Source organism: Semicossyphus pulcher, unplaced genomic scaffold (assembly GCF_022749685.1).
Source record: "Semicossyphus pulcher isolate SPU_LCO1_2020_fin unplaced genomic scaffold, fSemPul1.0.p SCAF_12, whole genome shotgun sequence".
NCBI classification, from domain to species: domain Eukaryota; kingdom Metazoa; phylum Chordata; class Actinopteri; order Labriformes; family Labridae; genus Semicossyphus; species Semicossyphus pulcher.
In genome coordinates, this window is record NW_027211626.1 from 16,830,954 (window position 1) to 16,854,376 (window position 23,423).

Consider the following 23,423-nt stretch of genomic DNA (forward strand, 5'->3'; position numbering starts at 1 on the left):
AAAGTTTTCTGCGCTTCTTTGCCTGAGAAATCAGTTGACTGACAATCATGAGGCACTTATTTGCCTCGGTGTGATATGTGGAGCCGTTGCACTTTATGCTCTGTGTTTTCTGCTCTGACCTGTCTGCCTTCCTCCCAGCATGCCTTTCTGCCTGAAGGAAGGAGGCTGTCTGTCAAACAGCAGCTGAGCAGAGCATCCTCAGCAGTGGATGCTAAAAAAAACAATGTTTCCAGCCCTTCATCTGCCAGTCATAAACACACCGGGCACGCGGCTATTTGTTGAGACTCCAGCTCTCAAACTTATCCAGTCAGAAAATGTCAGTCAGGAGGTCAATTTACTGTTTGTGTAGAAAATACTGTGCTCACAAACTGTTCATGGATATATATTTAGCTTTATTTAAAACTGTGACCCTAGCATTTGAAAGCTTATCCAGTCAGAAATATCTTAATATGCTTGTGTTGAATGTGCTGTCTGCACAAGCTGATTTTTAAGCTGTATTTCTCACTTTTTATGCTGAATATTGTCTTGATTAAGCAATATCACATGAGTCACACATCGGTTGTAGGCATGAGGCCGCAGGTAATCAGTACAACCTCACAACCTCGAGTATGATATTGCTGTTATACAACAGTTATACAAGCGACAAATAGTAGTTAAAAGTAGTTAAAAGTAAAAATCAACAACAGATTACTTTTTTGCTCCATCAACTCAACTAGCTCCACAACTTAACTGAAAGTGAACCTTTGTTGCCAGGCAACCCAAACATTCTCCTGCACTCTGTGTCTGCAGGTTACCACAGATCAGCTGTTTTTATCATGTACATTTATCTGTACGTCTAAATTAAAATGCAACCAGTGAAATAAGAGTCTGCTGTGTGATTCAGAGGTACCAGCATGATGCATGTGGACATACACGGGCTGTGTTCGAAATGCCATACTATACTAGCAGTACGTACTGATTTGGCCAAAATGTAGTATGTCGTATGCAAACAAAAGCAAAATGTGTGTGCCAAAAGTACCTGGATGTCGTACTGATTCTGAAAAAATCTCCAGTATGCATCAGACCAGTCTACCTCGCCTACTGTTTCCCACAATGCAAAGTGCTGAAACGTCACAACGCCAGTTGAAGGGGGTGCTATAGCTAAAGAAGCAGCCTGGCGTTGCATACTGCAAAATACATTTGAGCGGCTCTGTACTACATACTACCGCTGTACGCAGTATGCAGTATATAGTATGCCTTTTCGAACACAGCCACGGCCTGCTGTAATGTTAATTAACAGTATTGAGAACACCTGGCTGAGGCGGAGTCATACACAGTGTGAAAAGCCCCAGTGATGTTGTTCTCTATGTCACTACTCATGGGATGCCTATTATCCAATCAGGTTACTTGGTCGTAACTAACTGTCGTATAAACTGCATTATATAGTTGTTTTTAATGACAGTAGTCGTGGTAGTTGTTTACTCTACTGACACAATACCAGTATTTATTGCAGTGGCATTGTATTAAATTGCATTATATTGTTTATTTTCTTATTGGAACAACCTAATTTAAGTAAAATCTTTGGATGCTTCTTGCTTGCAAAATGTGAAAAATAAAGTCAAACACAGGTGAACATCTCCAAAATCAGAAGCAGAGAATTAAGAGATTATCCTAATCATCATGCTTCCAAACACACAGCGACCACACAGAGAAACCAGTCAGGAAGATTAAAAGAAACACACCAGCTCCCGATCACAGACTTAAGAGCCTCTGGGCTTCAGCTTGGAGCAGGATCTGTTTGTAGTCCGCTCTCCTGGTGGGAGGGCCTGACCCGCTGTGTGGTGGAGAATTTTAAGGCTGCAACAGTGTCTGTGCTTCATGCAGGACGTCGTAAACGACAGCAAAGGGAGGCCTTTTTCCTGTTGGTGCTGCTTTTGTGTTCACTGATGCATGCTCACCAGTGTATTTGAGACAAGGGCATTGAACAACTTACAGTAAGTGGCACTGCAGGGGGCACATTTAATAAGGGATTTCTCCTCAACCACCTTACAATAGAGTCACTAAGTTTGGGAGCATGTCAAGAGTGTGCTCTTCATTACAACTTCAGTTCTGCTCTTTTGAGCAGCAGTAAAACCTGATCTTTGTGCATCGACAGAAAGCTTCCAATCATTTACTTTAGATTATTGCTGCCTCATCACAAACACTTCATAGGTTGTTTTTACTGTTTTGATAACCACATGAGTCATTAACTTTCATCCCAACAAGACGGGTAGAAAACTGAAAGCCTGACAGCTGCAGTGTTGGATGGGTTAGAAAACCTGGATGGGAAGAGAGAGTTGCTGATCTGGCAGGTAAAAATATAATATTGGGCCCTTGCTGAACAGCAGGGCAAGGCTTTTCCAATCATTACTTCACTCGTGGAAGAGCTTATTTTTGATGACTGTGTTAAAAAACATCCTTTCATAATCATAAACCACTAAACCAAACCTAATTTCATATATTTTATATTTATCTGCCAATATCAGCACTGCCTATTTGAGTCTATATCAATTTCACATCCATCCATTCATCAATTTTCTTCCGTTTATCCAGGGATCAGGTCGCAGTGGCAGCGCCTCCTGGGGGATTCCAGGAGGATCCCGAAGCGTTCCCAGGCCAGGTGGGATATATAATCCCTCCAGCTGGCTCTGGGTCCACGTGAGGTCTCCTCCCAGTTGGACGTGCCCGGAAACCCTCCACAAGGAGGCAACTGGGGGGGCATCCTAATCAGATGTCTGAACCACCTCAACTGGCTCCTTTCATTGCAAAGGAGTAGTGGCTCTACCAATGAGTATTTGTCTGTATGTATGACTTGTATGTATACTTCAAGGTTGGCAGGTGCATTGCTGAAGACCCAAGAAAGCGCTCTGTCGAGTGTGAAGTCGATCGGACCACTGGTTCTCGAGAAAGCTGCAAGTAATGTTCTCTAAAGAATGCAGCAAGCAGCACTTTTGAGGCCAAAAATCAGCCTGTTCTGATTGGTACCCAAGCAAAGCGAAGCCTGAACGAGCACTGCACAAGTTTAGTCAAGTAGCAGGGAGTCGAACAGGCACAATCCTTTAGACAGATAAATCTACACAATATCCAGGTGATAACAACAGAACAGTGAGGACTGCACCTCTTTGTCCATGCTGTTGAGGCCAGCTGGTCTGTGTAGCGTCCAGGCTTTGAACAATGCACACCATGCGCACCCACTTAGCCTTCACCGGCACTGCAGTTGCCTGAATTATACATAAACATCAAAGACAGACGGTGTGTGGGTGTGTGTGTGTGGTGCAGGTCAGTGACACGTGCCTGCCTCGTTTCACCGCCAACACTGGTATGACATAATCACCTGTTGAAAAGTCCTGCACTGATAATCAACATCTCCTTCTCTATTGATTCCTGAGGCAGTAATTCACACAGGCAGATTAGTGTGCAGACTAGGCTACTGATCAGCACTTCTGGAGTTGGCAAGCGTTCAGTGTCACACACAAGCAGATTTCAAAAGAGGCCTGCTGACACGGGGGACTGAACACACACTTTCTGTTTGAAGGGCAGACTCCTCAACTTCACCCTGCTGCCTCTAGTTTACATCCAGAGTCCAATAATATCCTAATTACTGTATAAGCTATTACGCAAGATCCTGGCTATAATATGTATATCTTATCTTATATTTAACAACATTTCGCTCTGTGGAGCAAATAGACAGCTACATGGACAATTGGGCCAAACTTTTCCTGAAAAGTACAGTTACATTTGGGGAAGTATTACAATAGTTAAAAAATCCTTTAAGCATTTCCAAAAGATTTTAACTTAAACTAAATTAGGTTTCATTTAGTCACACAACACAGAAGATGTTACTATAGTTCCTCTTCACTGTTTCTGTGACTTCTTATCATTATAAACAATCCTCTGTTGTTTCCTCTTTCATGCGATAGACCTTCGGTATACAATTGAGATGATATGAGTCTTGATTAATGTAGCAAAAACTGGACAAACTCAAATCTCTTCCATCTCATGAACTGACTCATTAGATTACCATGATATACCTAATCTCCAGTGCATCTTCAAGTTCTGGCTTTGATTCAGCTTTGTCCTCTTCAGTTCAATGTCATCTACAATCTTTAAAACCAATATCTTCTTCACATGCATTTACCCAGACACTGCATCTGATTTACGTTTTCTTTAAGGCCACCTGTGTGTAAGAAGGAACCGATGATGATTTACAGTATAAAGTAAAAACAAACAGCTCCAGTCTGTAGACTTTTTGTTACAGTGTCCAAAAGTGTCCACTTTTGTAATCCTCATCACCATCATCACCATCATCACTATCATCACTATCATCATCACCATCATCACATCATCACTATCATCATCATAATCACATCATCACCATTATCACCATCATCACTATCATCACTATCATCATCTACATCATCACATCAGCACTATCATCATCATAATCACATCATCATCATCATCACTATCATCACTATCATCATCTTCATCACCATAGTCACCATCATCTTCAACATCATCACCGTCATCACCATCGTCGTCATTGTCATTGTCAGCATCATCACCATCACTTTCACTATCATCATCATCATCACATCAACATCATTGTCATTTAATCACCATCATCACTGTCGTCATCATCATCATCCTCATCACCATCATCACGATCATCATCATCATCACTGTCATCACAACATCACTATCATCATCATCATCACATCATCACTATCATCATCATCATCACTATCATCACTATCATTATCTTCATCTTCATCACTGTCACCATCATCACCATCGTCATTGTCATTACCATCATCACATCATCACTATCATCATCATCATCACATCATCATCACATCATCATCACTATCATCATCACTATCATCACATCATCACTATCATCATCATCATCACATCATTATCACATCATCATCACCATCATCACCATCATCACATCATCACTATCATCATCATCATAACATCATCATCACATCATCATCACCATCATCACCATCATCACATCATCACTATCATCATCATCATCACATCATGACCATCATCATCATCACATCATCACTATCATCATCATCATAACATCATCATCACATCATCATCACCATCATCACCATCATCACATCATCACTATCATCATCATCATCACATCATGACCATCATCATCATCACATCATCACATCATCACTATCATCACCATCATCACATCATCACTATCATCATCAGTATCATCATCATCATCACTATCATCATCATCATCACATCATCACTATCATCATCAGTATCATCATCATCATCACATTATCACTATCATCATCACTATCATCATCATCATCACATCATCACTATCATCATCAGTATCATCATCATCATCACTATCATCATCATCATCACATTATCACTATCATCATCAGTATCATCATCATCATCGCTATCATCATCATCATCACATCATCACTATCATCATCAGTATCATCATCATCATCATCATCATCACCATCAACACCATCATCACATCATCCCTATCATCATCAGTATCATCATCATCACTATCATCATCACATCATCACTATCATCATCAGTATCATCATCATCATCACCATCAACACCATCATCACATCATCACTATCATCATCAGTATCATCATCATCACTATCATCATCATCATCACATCATCACTATCATCATCAGTATCATCATCATCATCACCATCAACACCATCATCACATCATCACTATCATCATCATCACTATCATCATCATCACCACATCATCACTATCATGATCACTATCATCATCATCACCACCACATCATCACATCATCACATCATCACTATCATCACCATCATCACCATCATCACTATCATCATCAGTATCATCATCATCATCACTATCATCATCATCATCACATTATCACTATCATCATCAGTATCATGATGATGATAGTGTTCATCACTATCATCATCATCACCACATCATCACTTTCATCACCATCATCATCATCATCACTATCATCATCATCATCACATTATCACTATCATCATCAGTATCATGATGATGATAGTGTTCATCACTATCATCATCATCACCACATCATCACTTTCATCACCATCATCACATCATCACTATCATGATCACTATCATCATCATCACCACATCATCACTATCATCACCATCATCACATCATCACTATCATGATCACTATCATCATCATAACCACATCATCACTATCATCACCATCATCACTATCATGATCACTATCATCACCATCATCACCATCATCATCACTATCATCATCACTATCATCACCATCATCACTATCATCATCACTATCATCACCATCATCACCATCATCACCATCATCATCACTATCATCATCACTATCATCACCATCATCACTATCATCACCATCATCACCATCATCACATCATCACTATCATCATCACCATCATTGTCATTGTCAACACCATCATCATCATCACCGTCATTTTCATTGTCATCATCATCACCATCACCATCACCATCAACATCATCATTACCATCACAATCATCATCATCACTATCATCACTATCATCATCACCATCATTGTCATTGTCAACACAGTCACCATCATCATCATCACCATCACCATCACCATCATCACATCATCACCATCATCACATCATCATCATCATCATCACCATCATCATCATCATCATCACCATCACCATCATTGTCATCACCATCACCATCATCATCATGTCCTTTTTTCCTTCCTGTAGAGATTCTCATGCCTCTCTCAAATTTGTCATGACCTATCAATCCTGAAGTGCTGTTATTCTTCTTTACTCTATATTCACTTCAGCCAGTTCTCTTTTTGGACCAACTACAAGTCATCTGAGGTGATGACAGGCCTGCATGATGAATGAGTGCGTGTTGAGGGAGTCAGTGCTCCTGTGGGACTGGCCTTCAGCAAATATCAATGCGTCAAAAACTCAGATGGATGTACTGCCAACCTCAGGTTTATCACTTAACCACTTGTCCCTTGGTTAATAAATCTAGATTCCTGACTGACAGATACACGCTTACCCCGATAGCCGCTGTTGCCACAATGTAGCCTCAACTCAGATCGCATTCCTGGCTCCCTTTCGGTGAACACACATTTTCATAAATGACACTAAAGAAGAAATATGAGCGGTGGTTTCTCCTCAGCCTTTCTCTCAGACATTTCACATCTCCGCTGTCACACACTCAAGTGTCTCATGAATCACAATGGAAATGCACTACAATCATACTTATGTAATCATATTCACATCTATTTATAACTATCAAGACATCTAGATCAGTGAAAAATATTATATTCTGATATTTTGTGTGAAACAGGCAGAATAGGAAAAAATACTTAGCCTGTTCCCAAAATGATTAATATAAGTCTGCAGTATAAGAAAAAGGCTGCTGCTAGCATGTCAAGAAATACTGTACATCCTGCATCTTTTCCCTAACTTTCATCTGACCCATCATTGCCTGCAGAGAGTAAAACAAGCCCTCGTGTTTGGAGCTCTGCTGTGTGCAGATATAATTTAGATGACTGGCGCACTTTAAAAGCTATTTTACTATCCTTAAATAGTCATCCACTCCAAATATTCCCCTTAAGTCTCCTGAATCTTATCCAAACCTATTCCTCCAAGACTGCACGCTCAAGTTAATAATAAAAAAAATTATGGTAATGATGTTATAATTCATTGATTCGTCTCTTCCTACACTGGGCACAGACCACACAGCTGCAGGAACATGCTGCTGGAGCTGACGGGGATTCAGAGATTTGCTCAAGCACTCATGAGGCTTAACGTGCTACTCTACTAACTTACTCCTTGATAACAGCTCTGCGCTCCCCGGGGTTTCTGTCAAGGTGCTCCTGACCCAACAATGAAATGATGCTGTTTAAATTTTATAAAGTGCGAGCCTAGTGCCTTGAAATGCTCTTTGCCCAGTAAAAAAAGAGCGAGATACTTTTTCCTATTCATGGAATGACTACAAAGACTGGCAGGAGACATGATCTCAGGTGAAAACTTATAGATAGCACTAACCTTTAAGGACATTTGGTGTGTTAAAATAAGTGCTTTAGTAGCAGATGCCATTGGTGTGAATGGCGGAGCCAGCAGGGTGGAACAGCGTTGAGTGTGTGTGTATGTATATGAAGCATGTGCTGGTTGTTTACACCTCACGCACATTTTGCTCCGGCAACGCCAGAACACTCCGGAAACCAATAACCACTTCCGCTAATCAAAACACACACTTAACTTACCCAACAAAAAGCAAAGATCCGGCACGCATGCATATTTAACATCAGAACAGCTTCTTGTGTTGGTCTGAAGTGGAGGTTCACAGATATGTAAACTTCAATGACTGTAGTGATTGTTTTAGTTACGTCTCCTCTGCCCTGCTAATCTGGAACAGATCGGCTGCAGGAGCTGTATTGGTCAACAGAGCTGTCAATCATCATTTTTAAAGCATCAAATAGCATTAAAACTAAACTTGTCAGAAAAAAGAACACTTGGACGTAAATCAGCATGATAAGAACTAACTATAATGACAGAAACCATGTTTGAGAAACATTTATCAGGCGTGTATTTTGATTTTATAGTTTGACCCATGTCCCATCTGTTAACACGGAGGAGGCGGGCTTTATGACCTATACTGCAGCCAGTCAGCAGGGGGCGCTCCAAATGTTTTGTCTTCACTTTTAGGGAGCCGTCATGTCGTCCATCTTTTTATACAGTCTATGGTAAAAACACACACTAGGGCGGCTTTAAGCCGGCGTTGCTTGGTCCAATGTAAAATAGCAAAGGCGGCATAATGGCGGAGCTTCGTTACGGCGCTGTGGTAGAATGTATTAAATGTGAAAAGGGCTAAAGTTCGTTTGACCCATACATCAAGCCTGACCCACTCCCTCCAGGACAAGTGTGGACTTAGTCAACTGACATTTTTTCTACAATATTGACACATAAAACGACAAGCTGTCTCTGCACAATATTCATCAGTGAAAGCAAAAAAATGCATTGTGCTACACACAAAATGGCTTAAATTATTGGTGTGTTGTTAATATTGTTCATCATTTGACCAAGAATTGAAATCATGACTCCATTAACTGAGTTTTGTGTTCGGCCTCTGCCTCCTCTTTCTGGGTGCAGCACCTACTGACACATTAGTCTTAACTGGACAACCTCTCCTCTGAGACCGGGGACTGTGAGCGGTGAGTCATTCGTTATCTGAACACAACATGTGCACACACACAAACACACCAACCCTATTTGTAGCCACTTTGTATACACACACACACACACACACACACACACACACTACCGGGGTGCTACTCAGTATTCCCTTGCTCTCCTCACATCGTGTTCACTTGTGGTTATTCGCTCCTTATCTCAGGATACACACTTACACATAAACACGCACACAGATACATGTGCGCACACACACACACACACACACAGGTTCGGAGAGCTGCGGTATTATCTGTCATTAGAGCACACACTCCACTGACTCCGAATCAGCAGAGAGGTGAGATAACTATCTGATGGAGGACTTATGCACCCACACTGGAGACACACTGAGAGAGAGAGCGGAAAGTCTCGTCTGTCTCTTTTGTGTGTCTAAAGTTATGTGTGAATTTTCTTTGACAGCTGACTGGAAGTGAACTTTTCCTCGGCTCTGTATGTCAGTGGTGAGGAGCGCGCGTCCTTGCTGCTTGTTCCTGCAAGGAAGCATTGTGCAGATAATTGGAGAAGATAAGCGGTTGTGTGTTCGCAGCATGACTAACTAGGTTTACACACAGTTGTTATTGCTAATTTTGCGTGTAAAACCGTGCACCTTTGAAGACCAGGTGCACACAGCATGCATGTGTTAATAAGGAAGGATGTGGTTGGAGAAAGAAGTTAGCTTATCTGAAAGACTACAAAATAAGAGGACTAACTTTGCTGCCCCCCAGTGGTAGTGTTAAAAAATCTCTCTGTCAGAATAATTTGATATGCTTTAATCACATAAACATTAATTTTGTGGACCTATACACCCACAGTTCACCTACAGAGTTTTAAACAGTATTTTGGCTGACCAAAACCTCTCCTCAGGGCCGTGTGGGTGTGTACAGACTGTTTGATTGATTAGTACTATAAGCTGCTCCTGTTAACCCCCAGTTACACCTGAAAGAGGCACAGCAACACTCATGCCTGAGCCTGAGCCTTTCCAGAGGCTAGCTAGCCGAAAACATGCTAGTGCTTATTAGTTAAAAAAGCTAGCTATAGCTCGTTAACAAGCTAGCTCAGAGAGCTAATGGAATAAAAGGTTCACAGTTTATTTTAGAGATGTACTTGTACCATTTAAACTCATCATTGACTAAGTAACAAAATGTGTCTGTTTTGCAGAACAGTTAATAGCCTTACTGACAACCCAAAGCGAATGGAACAACACAGCTATTTAGCTACAGTAGCATCCTCGATGTTCGACTCTGATCCTCTGTTCCCTTACAGGTCTACGCTGTCACAACACATTCTCATCCCAGGCTGTCAAATACCAGCTCTTTGTCACGCTCCCTTGAGCGTCTGCTTTGTGCCACGAAGCCTCTCCAACCGAGGTTAGTGTTGTGAAACAGTCACAGTTTGGTCTAGTTTAGGCAAAGATATGAGTGTATTTTTACAACCAGGTAATGAGCTGTCACAGCTTGCTATTGTTCAATGGCACAAATTCCAGTTGTCAAACTTCACCAAACTTTTTGCTCCAATTCCACTGAAATAAACCCAATATAAAACCATATGATATTTAGATGTAACCAAGCCGTTTATACAGGACAACTTTTTCTAAATTATTATTATTTTTGCCTTTTATGCCTTTATATTGAGAGAGAGAGAGGACAGTGGATATTGTGAGAAAGAAAGGAAGAGAGAGTAGGGGTGACCCGTGCCAAAGGACCGGGAGCAGGAGCCGAACCCGGGGCCTCTGCATCGAGGACCGTAGCCCTTGCACATTGGATATGCGATCTAACCACTGAGCCAGACAGGCTCCAATTGTGACAATTGTAATGTATTCAAACAGAAGTGGCACTGTTCCACTGTTTCTGATAATTCAATAAAGAGGATTCATTCCTGAATTGTCTCATTTAGTTTGCCACTGGATCTCTAGGAACCACACAAACTGTTTCTACTTCTCAACTTCAGCGAAAAGTTAAAGACATGCCCGTCCACACCCTGTGACTGTCTCCTGCAGAGACATCCACATCTTTAAAAGGTAGGTTAACTGTAAGTTCAGCATGAAAGGCGTACGACTGCTCTGCCAAGTGATGAAATTCCTGGCTTGAAACACAAATACCCCACCTTTTGAAATGTCATAATGCTCCCAATCCCCAGCCTTCCCCACACCTGCATTATTAATAGTACACCACTTTGCTTTGTGATATATTTCCTCCTCTCCAGATGTTTCTGTTGAATGTCAGCTCATATCTGTTGTAGGGGTCTCTAATGTGGTTTACTGTTTCATGAAAGAGTTATCAGCAGAGGCGCAGCACTTATTCATACAGAACTCTTTATTTTTATTTCTACTTCTTTTCATCCAATCTTCATTTAAAAAAAAACAATAATATGGATGAGCCCTGGAGGAAGTGATTACAGGTTTACAGCTTATCCTCTGTTCATGACTATTGTATCAGGGGTGATTTTTTTGTCATGTTAACTGTTTAAACTATATTTCTACATGCAAATATGTTTTTTATCATCAGTAGTGTAATGTAACAAAGTAATAGTACTTCATCACAGTACTTAAGTACTTGCTGGGAGTATCTGTCTTTAACATGAGTTTTTATAATATAATAAAATACGTACTTTTACTCCGATATATTTCCCCAAGAATCTTTGTAAATGAAAATTAAATCGGTGGTCTAACGATTTTGGATTTGTTTTTACTGAAAATACGCCTTTAAATGAACTGAAACTGAGGATGGCAGTAATGCAACATTGTGGATGCCAGCTGACGTCAAAACCTCGAAGAAGAAGAAGAAGCGAGGTAAACCAAGTGCAAATGTGCAACAAGGGATTTCAAGCCCACAGTTTAACTTTGAAGTCAAGTCCAGGCCCGTCAGATGCAAGCGAGTAGCGACTACGAGAGTAGAATAACAGTCAACGCTGATACTGGATGCATGATGGATGTAGAGACAGCGACGTGTCGGCACCAGCTTGTCCCCTGAAGGATGACAGTGGTGACGAAGACTAAGGTTAAAAACTTGACTTTCACCAGAAGGGGTCTTTAAGTTTAAGTTGTTTTTCTTCGAGTGACTCCATTTTTTAAGGTGGTTTACAGTTCAATATAATGCTTCTCCAACTTCTGACCACTTTATTTTGTATTAACATTATTTAATTTTCCTTTAATGCTTAATTACAATTAATATCACAAAAATACCTTTGATACTTAAAGGGGGGTATTGTGTTAATTGCAAGCTTCATATTTCACTCTATGATACCTGTGGAGTAGCTTAGCATAATTTACAGTTAAAAAAACTCTCAACATTTTTCTCACACTGGTGCTCTGTGCAGGCCCTCATACAGCCTCTGCCTGAAACGACTCGGTCAGCTCTGTCCCGTTAAGAAACCCCGCCCCTACAAGCCCACTTTCTTCTGATTGGCCAGCTCTCTGAAGTCTGCTGTGATATCACAAAGTGCAGTGTGTAGAAAAAACTGTGTGAAACCTGGCATTCACAGCAGCCTGCAGACTGAGCTGAGAAGCCTGGGGATAACTCCAACATACTTTTACCAGCAGATCTGAAGCTTCACCCACGTTTAGTTTGGACATCCAACATTGTAACATTATATATACATGTCTTGAAATGCGAAACAGCATAATACCCCCTCTTTAAGTACACTAAATATCAAAAACTTTAAGAGTTTTACTCTATCTTAGAATAGCTGACTTTCTCTTCTGTATCAGCTTTTGCCTTGAGCATAGGCTGTTAAGTCTAAACTTTTAGGTGACTCTACTGCAACACAAGGAAGTCTAATGGCCTTAACTCAGTCATCATGACTCCGAGCCACTTAAAGGTTTGTGCACTACATTACTTTACAAAGCCCTAATAATGTTAACTCTGTTGACCATCAAGAATATAAATATTGGACGATTCTGCAAAACTCTCAATCATGATTTTAGATCCCTTCGGCCACTCCACCCACTGCTTTCCCTAAATAAGCTTCTCGCTGTTTCACTGCGGGGCCGGGTGGCTGTGACCGGCTGAAACATCTGCCCTCTCACGACAGTTTTACCGCCTCTGTTCACTCTGACAAATAGCTGGAGTCAGACCTTGCCTGCGGCTCTGGCTCAGCACTAACACACTTACACAAAGTCAAATAAAATGTGGAGAGAGTTCTGGGCATCTGAGATTATTAAGTGGATGATGTACTGTATGTTTGCGCTCTTAGAGAGGGCGACAAAGGTTCTCCAGCAGGACTTATTGATTTGAGAGAGATGCCAACTTTTTCGTGGGGTTTCTGATAGACACTGAGCTGAGTCCAAAGTATTTTGTACAGGGCAAAGAAATCTATTTATGTTCTTTATTTTACCCTTTTACAGCCCATAATGTCAGCGTGTCTCTGTCCAGCATCGGAGACTATAACCCTGACGGGGTTGTCCCAGGGCATGTTGACTCAGAGATTAGATTAAAGTAGGTCTATCTAGAATTTGTTCTAATCCTTCTTTATTAGTCTAGTTTAGGGCTGCGCGCACGGTGGTGCAGTGGTTAGCGCTGTCGCCTCACAGCTAGAAGGTTCTTGGTTTGAATCCCGGTTCAGACGTAGTCGGCCTTTCTGTGTGAAGTTTGCATGTTCCCCTCCGTGCATGCGGCACTTGGTGACTCTAAAATTGCTCGTATGGGTGTGAGTGTGAAAGGTTGTCTGTCTCTACATTTGTCAGAGTGACTCACGATCACTGCCCTCTCGCCTGATGAAAGCTGAGATAGGCTCCAGCCCCCCGCGACCCTGAACAGGATACGTTAATGTTTGGCGCACATATACAGCTCCAACATAACATCATCCCTCTGTTGACATTGCCACCAACACAGTGCATCAACTAATATAATTAACTGATAATAAATGAGGCTGTTTAAATTAAGTATTAAGATAGATAGATCCTGAGGGAAATGTAGGCATCCAGTAGCTTACAAGACATATAAAATCACACATCTCCCTTAAGCATGTAAGAAAATAATACAATTAGAGAAAAGAAATTTAATAAGAAGAAAAAAAGGCTATTAAAATGTAAAATATACACTGCAACAGTTCAAGGTGAAACAGATTCAATCTACATCTACATCTAGCTGACTAACATCAGCACCAGCAGAAGGAATAAACAAAGAACCAGACGGGCAATGTGAGAGTGCAAACCTCCACCAAGACCAAAAAGTCCAGTTTTCTGACGTGCAAATCTGCAAGTGATCTACTGTATACATCCACCTGCTGCATTTGCTTCTACTGGGATTATCAAGTTGGATCTTATTTTGCATTTAAAGATGCACCACACCGTTCACTTTGCTATTTAGACACCCCTCTTTATGCGAGTCAACCAAGTTTCACAAGGATCAAGCATGTCGTTTTTTCCACACTCCAGCTGACAGACAGACAAACAGCACAGAAAACATGTAGTCTCATTCATGTAGTCAAACTTCAGAGTGCAACGACAGACTTCTGCAGCCTTTGCAGCTCCATGGAAACAAATGAGGCTTGTTTTTAAATTCCTTAGTGAGAGGAAAGTGTTCCTTGAAATGCAGTCTTTAATTCCCAACATGCACATGTAAAAAGTTTTAACAGAGAGAGAGAGAAAAAACCTGTAAGATCTCAGTGACACCTCCACTGATGAGCACTCAGCTGATCCACATGCCTCCATCTCCTGCCACCCAAAACAAATTTGCACACACTCACCTCCTCTTGTGTCCCCGTACGAGCTGAAAAGTATCAGGGCGACCTGTGTAATAATCCCCTGGACTTTTTTACTCCAGAGATCCATGATGAAGTGGATGACCCTGCAGAAAAGCAGCCGGGTGAAGGAGGGAGACGGTCTGCCTCTCCTCTCCTCTTTTACTCCACTTTCTCCTCCTCCTCCGCGCGCTCACACTCTCCCTGATGAATATTGCACTCGTGCGTCCGCAGCGCTCTCTAACATCCGCCTGGCTCCACGGGGATGACAGCAGAGGCAGTGGGCTACTTTCTGTTTGCCTGCACTCTGCAGAGTGAGGGGAAGGAAAAGACGAGGGGAGAGAGAGAGAGAGAGAGAGAGAGCTTTCAGATTTTGTCACAGCTCCGGTGAGAGGTAATTTAGTCATTAAAAGGACTTGAGACCATGTGTTCTGCCAAATCCTTCAGCAGGAAACCCACTGCAGGCTGCACTATTATGCTCCAGCAATGTTTGCGAAAGAGCCATCTCAGGTCTCATTAGGCTCCGGGCTGCCGCTCGCAGTCTGTTTGTCATCATGTAATGCAGCAGTTCAGGTCCAGTGGTCACAGAAAGAATCCCCAGCACAGTGAGTTACTGCAAATCAATTTAAAGTGTCTCACTCAGAGAGGATTCAGGAAATATGAATATTCAACATGTAATAGTTGTTTTATGAGCTGTTACCGGGAAAGAAATCGAGTGAGGTTGCTCCTGTTTCTTCCTTTTCATCTCCTTATAAATATAAATCCAGTTTGGTTCAATTTCTTACCTCGCTGCTGTGATGCAGAGATGTACCCTGGGACACCACTGTCAGGTGTGGTTGCAGGCGCATTACAGCCAACACCTCTAAGAGGTCTGAAAGTCAACATTTCAGCCAATTCCCTGAAAAGACAAGAATGAAAGAAGCCTCAAGAAGCCATAGTGATAATGACAGGAGCAAAGGAGGAACTATTTTCAGGCTGTTCTCTCTCTGAGTTATAATTATACCTTTGAAATTGATACACTGTCATTGTGAGCCACTCACAGTATCATTAGCTCCTGACAGTGGGAAGTCAGGTGCCATAACTGGTATAGCAATCAAATCAAATAATGCAGGACTATGGTCCCGGAGACCGGGGTTCAATTTTCATGTGAATGAAAAGGTCAACATGGAGTCATTATTTTAACCCACACATGATGTGTTTCCTTCACCGTTTGAAAACCTGTTGATGTGGGCTTTGACAAATACAGAATCGTGTAGTTTAATTTGAGCATCTGTTGACCTCGGATAACATTTGGGGGGAATTCACAAAGAATGGACTGCGGCCGCTGATAGCACCATAAATTGCGCATCATTTGCACCCTCTATTTGTCTCAAGGAACTATTCACAAAGCAAAATGCACTGACAATATTCAAGCACAAATATGCCCATACAGTTTGCAGATCCGTGCAGTTTGCTCTTGTTGTGTGTCTGATTGTGGAGAGGAGCTGTCTGCACCTCCACTCTCCGCTGCGCTCTCAGGCATTAATTGAGTGCACACTAACGGATCTCAACTCCATGCACAGATCAATGATGAGCAGGGAGAGGAAGGGACAGCTCTTTAACGGTTAATTGTAAAGAATCGGCAGGTGTTTACTAGTTTCACTCTCTGTAACACGCATTATAGCAGCTCGTCCATCATAATCCCCGTCACGCGTAACGGCTCCAGACCGTCCTCCACACATGCCCATGTGCCGGGGTTGAGCCTCGCACAGCCCCGGACTGATTGATCTCCTAATTAAAATAATATATTATCAACAGATGTTTGATCACACAAAAGGTGGAATGCTGTCATGATCACTGGACACTCAGAGCATGACAGCCCTTATAATAGGTGCGCCGCAGTTACCACCAGCTCGCTGCAGACGGTGATATTTTGACTCTGCGTGGTGCTGTTAGCGCTGGCGTTTGTGAATTAGGTGCTGTTTGCCACAAGGCTCATTTGCATAGAAAGGGGGCAAATTTGCACCGAATGACTACATAATGACTCATTTAATACACGCAAACGGCAGCGGTGCACAGAGATGCTGTTTGTTCTGCAGCGCTCTTTGGGAAGCATTCATCCCTCTGCGTGTGCTTCGAGAATTAGGCTTTTCGTGTCACTTGCACAGGTTTAGAGTCCAGTATGATCCACATCTCATCAACAGGAAGCTTCGACTTCAACTTTTGAGGCAAATCTCTGAGCGGTTGTGATTCAGCATTCTTAATAGAGAAAGCTGGATGTTGAATTACAGTTCAAAATTCTCTTGGTTTTATTGGCAAGCAAGAAAGAGTAACTGGAAGCACTTTGAGTCCTAAGAAGAATAAAAACGCCTTTAATGTTCCATTTCTGACCCAGACACGTCTTTACTTACAGCCGTGATCAGGGTGTGAAAGTGAAAGAGAAGCCCCAAAATCATATATAAACAGAAACAAATAGTTAATGTTCTAAGTCCATGAAATTAGAAATATGGCAGGACATTTTATATTTAAACTAAAAGCCTTAAAACTAATTATAATCGACATTAAAAAGAGAGAAATCAGCGTGAGACTGAAAGAAGAACGTCCGTCTTTATGTCTGGACAAAGAAACGTACAAATAGTTTTTCTTTGAGATCAAACACAAAGAAAAAAGGATTGATGCATGTCTCCTGTTGAAAGGACAGATGTTCTTTTCAGCCAACAATAGGAAGGTGCGAGATGTAATTTCTCTGCCTAAATTGGGTTTTCACGCACAATGCCGTGTAAATGTGTCAGTTCTGCTGAGTGGAGGAGGAGATTATGTGCTGCACTCTTTATCAGTGTTATCACAGTTAGTATTACTATTCCCGGGTCCCACGGTGGTGCTTGTTTTATCTGACGTGATGACTTACTATACAGCCACGCAGGGATGTCGGGGAGGCTTTTCAGGAGAGTTGAGCAGCATGCGAATGAGGCAGACAGAGATACAGACGAAAAGAGATCCAGTATGATGAGGAGGAACAAAGTGTGTTTTGTGTCTGCAAGGTGGAGACAAAGCAGAGAAGAGGGGACAAAGTTATACAGTGTGATGATCATGTCTTTCATCTCTGGATTTCCTGTAAACATTTGGATGTGATGTCATTGCTACTGTAGATTAATATCAAAGCCACAGTGAATATTTGCATTGACAACATTTACTCAGCATTTGCAAATGTTTCTGTGTACTCAAATAATACTTTGTCTAAATAATGACGTGAAACTGAGAACATCCAGTGGACTGTAGAGGTTTTTGTTTTAGATCATGACTAAGACCAAAAGAACCAGGAACTTTTAGTTGAAGGAACTTCTCTTCAAGAAACGAAATGGTTCCTGTGGGCCATTGTTATCTGTGTTTCTATAGTGGCCTAACGTCCCGGGAAGATCATGCAAATCAGGCCAATGACGTATGGAGAAGCAATACAACAGCACTACACTGCCAGTCAGGTAGGTGGCGGTAAGAAGAAGATGAAGGCCACACAACAATGACACCATAAAACGGGTGGTATCATAACACTACAGTTAGCCTGTTAGCATGGAGGCGTTTTAACTTGTGCTGTGCAAATGAATTCATTGAATCAACACTGGAAAGATGATAACAGTGAGGTTGCAGTTGCAGTCTTTTAAAATGATGGGTGAAATAAAATGCTGCGAGTACTCGATCAATCAGAAACGGTCAGCACTGCAGGCCTCGCCCTGAAAGTTCCTGGAGCTTTGGATAGTACTACCCCCTGAACAGGGGCTTTTCAGGGGGTCAATCAATTACCCCGGTACTAAATTTAGACCCAGGTTCCTGCTATCGAAACGCACAGAGGTCTTCAATAGGTTCCTAGTTCCTGGGGAGAATTCCTGATGTCGAAAAGCACCTTTATATTTCTCTAAAAATAAAGGACCTACCACACCAAGAAAGACAACAGACAACTATAAAGATAACACAAAGCATGCGATGCACACTCTTTCTGTGTCGGCGGCTTGGGAACATGGACATTGAAGACCTGTTACTGCTGTAACTTTGTACGGAGAAACTTACACAGAGAACTTCAGAGAGTCTACCTGCACCAAAGGCCATTATATAGCATGTTTATGCCCCATACGTTGTGATGTATCGGCAGCATTGTCTGTCTGTTGCTGAGTTGAGACTGCATGCAGAGCTTCTAGCATGGCTCTGTGTCACGGTTTCAGTTGAACAAAAAGGTGCGGACCCAGACTTCGATAATGGTTTTAATTAAATAAAAGGCAAAAATCAAACAAAATCTAACTCCAACAAAAGACAAAAAGGAAAATCAAAAGGCACAGCAATAAACTCAAACAAAACCAGGAACAGGTAATCCAAGAGACACGAGGAAATCACGGCACGAAGACAATCCAGAGTAAGGTCATGGACAAAGACTAACGCACGATGGATGACATAGACTCACGTACGATGGATCGCAATGAACAGGCAACGAGACAAGGGAGCACAAAGACTAAATAAACTTAGGAGGTGAGGCTAATCAGACACAGGTGAGACAATCAAGGGAGCAGGTGAAAACAATAAGGGCAGGGCACATAATCCAACAGGCGGGAAAACACACAAAGGCAGGAAGTAAAACAAGACAAAACATACATAGGGCAAGAACTACAAAATTAAACAGGAAACACTAAAAACCAAACTCAGGACTGTGATAGTAGAACTCATGCAGAAAATCTCTAGACAATAAAACACAAATAAATTACATAACTGAACAAGACTAAATCAAGACAAGAACACAATATATTAAATACAAAATTGAACAATGAAAACTCATGACAGGGAGACAAAGTGACATGGTTAAACAAGAAATAATAACTGAACACCAAAATACAAGAAAACCGGAACTAAACTAGAAACTCATGACACTCTGTGGTATGGTTTAAAAATTAGCATTGATGGCATTATGTCTGATAATCTTATGCAGATCAAGTGACGGACAAGCAAACCAGCTCCCACCACCCCCTTTAATTCCCTATAATCCTTACAAAAAATTTTCAACCTGCGATATTTTTTCCTCCTAATCTGACATCCTGGGTAGCTTACTGCAAAGAATGATTTTTCTCTCCAAAGAGAATTCCTCCCTCGTGTCATTTTTCTTCCTTACATTATGTATCATTGTATGTCGGCTCAACCAGTATGCAGCCTGAGATCCTCAGGCAGGAAACTCCTGACCGTTCCCATCTCACTCTTAAAGTGCTAATCTCAAAGATCTCAGTTTCCATCTCTTTGGTGGCACCTATGGCGATGAACTGTAATTGCGGGGGCACACTTTCCAGATATCCAAACAGTGTCGCATGTGTGACGTCCACGGTTGTCTCCAGTCGTAACTGTTGATTGTCATCGCTGACGGTCGCTTTCCTTTTTAGACTGTTTGCCTTCATCTGAGCGTTGAATTTGTTTCTTTTTCTTTGGATTTTCACTTATTTTTGAAGTTGTATCTGTAGTCATCGATCTTTTCTTTGTTGGTTTAGCCATAGTAGATTACTGTTTACTCGCAACACGTGCAGAGACAGTAGCCGCTTTACACACAAGTGTGTTTATTGCATTTGCTCCGCCTACCCTCTCTGGCAGACCAACCACTGCTTGGTGATGGAAAACGCGTCACTAACTGGGCGACGCTTGTGATTTCTTCTGTAAAAATCACCACCAACACTCAGTCCATAATATTGCAAATGCAAGGGCTTTCATCAGTGGGCCATAGGCTCAATCACCATTGTGTTGATAGATAGTGACTTAACAGACATTTATTTAAATGAAAATCTTCAAGATTATCACTTCGGGCTCCTCCTCTGTGGAACGACCTGCCTCAGGAAGTCACTCTTGGTACATCAGTATCGTCTTTTATTCACTTTTGAAGACGTATTTTAATCGAAAGGCCTTCTTGTAACTTTTTATCTTTAATTTTATGTTGTCACAAATAATGTCACTTTTATTGTAAATAAAGACCTTGCTTTTGTTTTATGGCACTTGTTTTGAACTGAATTACAGTGTTGAACTGACTTGGATCAAGTTGACGTCGTGTTTGGGGGGTAAATTGCTTGTTTTGCTTCGTCACTTTGCTTTGCAGCTGTATTTGAGCCCCTCCACAGCCTCCTGCCAGGCCCTGTTTTAACTCATTTTTATTTTGCATACCAAATGAGCCCGGCCAATGACTGATGCACTCCCACTCTACTTTATATTCACAACACCTGCTACAGGCTGTGCACAGATTTTGGCTTTGGCCAGTGAGCTGGTGGGCCAAAACAGAAAAGAGTCTGTGAGTTTAAGAGGTGAGCAGGGATGTTTAAAGTTTGATGAAAGAAGGTCTCTCTATCCTCTGTAAATGTACAAGATTTTTGGGGCTGAAACACCTCTTTAATCTGTTTTATTGTGAGTAAGGTGATTCTACTGATGGCTGTAAGTTGATCATCAGCCCCACAAACCAGACTCCATACGTCTCTCGCTCCTCTTTAGGTAAGATGTCGGTGGCTTCATTAGTTTTTATCCCACTCTTCTACAGAGCATAAAGAGAGACAGAAGGAAAGCGTGAGCTAAAATTGTCAGGAGAAAGTAACAGGTACCTCATCATCATTATCCATAGAAGAAGCCTTAAGTTCAAATTCCAGTGTTGGTGTTAAATGAAAAAAAGTTTTTATTCTAATTACTACATTATTGTTTGGGTCAAAAGCCTTGGCTAGCTCCCCCTTATTCTTCTTCTTCCTTTTTGGTATCCAGATCTATGTGTTGGTCCTGTTATATCAAGGTTAAATATAGCAACCCTAGCAGTTAAAGCCATACGTGGCCCGTCTACGGTGACGCTGTGTTCAAGAGGGGGTATTATGCTGTTTCACATTTTAATACATATGTAATGCTACAATGTTGGAAGTCCGTACTGAACGTGGGTGAAGTTTCAAATCTGTAGGGGAAAATTTTGTTGGAGTAATCTGCAGGCAGCTATGAACGGTGACAGTTTTTTGTACACTGTGACATCACAAAGTGCAGCATCAGCAGGCTTCAGAGAGCTGGCCAATCAGAAGAAAGTGGGCTTGTAGGGGCGACATTTCTTAAAGGGACAGAGTCGTTTTCAGGCAGAGGCTGTAGGCTGTATGAAATGTAAAAAAATCTGAGTTTTTTAAATTATGCTAAGCTACTCTACAGGTATCACAGAGTGAAATATGAAGCTTTAAATTAGCATCATCCCCCGCCCCCTAAAAAAAATTTTTTTTTTTTAAAAAGGGTAACTTTCTCAAACGGCTACATTTTACTTAAATACTAGCTAACAGGCCGTCTGACTGTTTTTTGTTATAATGAGTAAGGGTGAGTATTTAGGTTTACATTTAAATTTTTTTATTCTTGCTTATAGTAAGAATAAACAGGGTTATTATATCGGCCTCCACTGGCTCCCTTTGCGGCTGGGCCTCAGAAGGCTTTACACCTTTCCCCCCCTTATGGACGGCCCTGGTTTGTATGAAATCTTACAAAACGTAAGGTCACACAGAGTCATCGGTGTTAAATAACAACTTTAAAACTCCTTATAGTAGTTAAAACTTTTAAAGGGACATTTATAGTGCTAAAAAAATATTACTGCTAAGCTAGCAGGCCATTTAAAGTGCTGTTAAACAAAAATACATACTTAAATTTGAGTCAAGATTTCCTTTTCTTTCTCTTTTGCTACGGTTGTAAATGGTCTTGAATGTGAATGAAAGATCTTCCTGCAACATGCAGACTGACTTATTTACGAGCCGTCTCTGCACAGCACTGGCTGCTTTGTTTATTGCGCTACCTGTAAAACTTATCCGGAAGCACAACAGTTTTTTTTATTATTTTATAAGTTGCACAACCCTCTTTGAAACAATATGACAAACGGAGCTCCCTAACATTACATCTTCAGGTCTATGTTCAGCTCTGTCTGCTGCTGCCCATCACACATAGCTTCCTTTCCATTATTGACTCCAGTTTGTTTTCTATTATTGACCAGGAGATATGTTTGTTTTCTGTGCTGCAGCTGACCTCCAAACCGCTACCTTGGAAACTCCTCATGAATAATGTTAAGAAACATCAATGGAAGGGAGTGATCAGCCTGTGGAAAAGCAATGCCTGGAGACTCTGCACACTGTTACTAAGAATCATCAATTGTGTATGATTATGAGTTGACGTGTCAACACAACCTGCCTTAAAAGTGGAGGGAAGAGATAAAGCCAATAGGAGTTTTAGGTTACCAGAACAGACAGCAGCAGTATTGAGGGTTGGGCAAAGTTAATCAAAACACAATAGACACAGTTCCCCAGAGACGTGGCCGTATTGCATTCAGGTTGCTTTCAGCTGCCGCCTGTGGGGAAGCTTTTATCTCTGTATCTCTTTGGCTGGTAAGCATTAAATGGTCCTGCTATGAAAAAATCAACGATTTATTCACTACATGGGCCGTATTTAGACGGCAGAAGGCGCACAGTCTAAAGCACATGG

General features: G+C 41.5%; 1 protein-coding gene across 1 annotated transcript in view; it reads right to left on the reverse strand.

Moving 5' to 3' along the window:
- LOC138588194 (contactin-associated protein-like 4) overlaps positions 1-15,048 on the reverse strand; it is a 69,852-nt gene extending 54,804 nt beyond the window's left edge. The window contains exon 1 of the mRNA XM_069658127.1: positions 14,964-15,048. Within this exon, the coding sequence (XP_069514228.1) occupies positions 14,964-15,048 (85 nt within the window). The remainder of the gene's footprint in view (positions 1-14,963) is intronic.
- Positions 15,049-23,423: the final 8,375 nt, after the last annotated feature.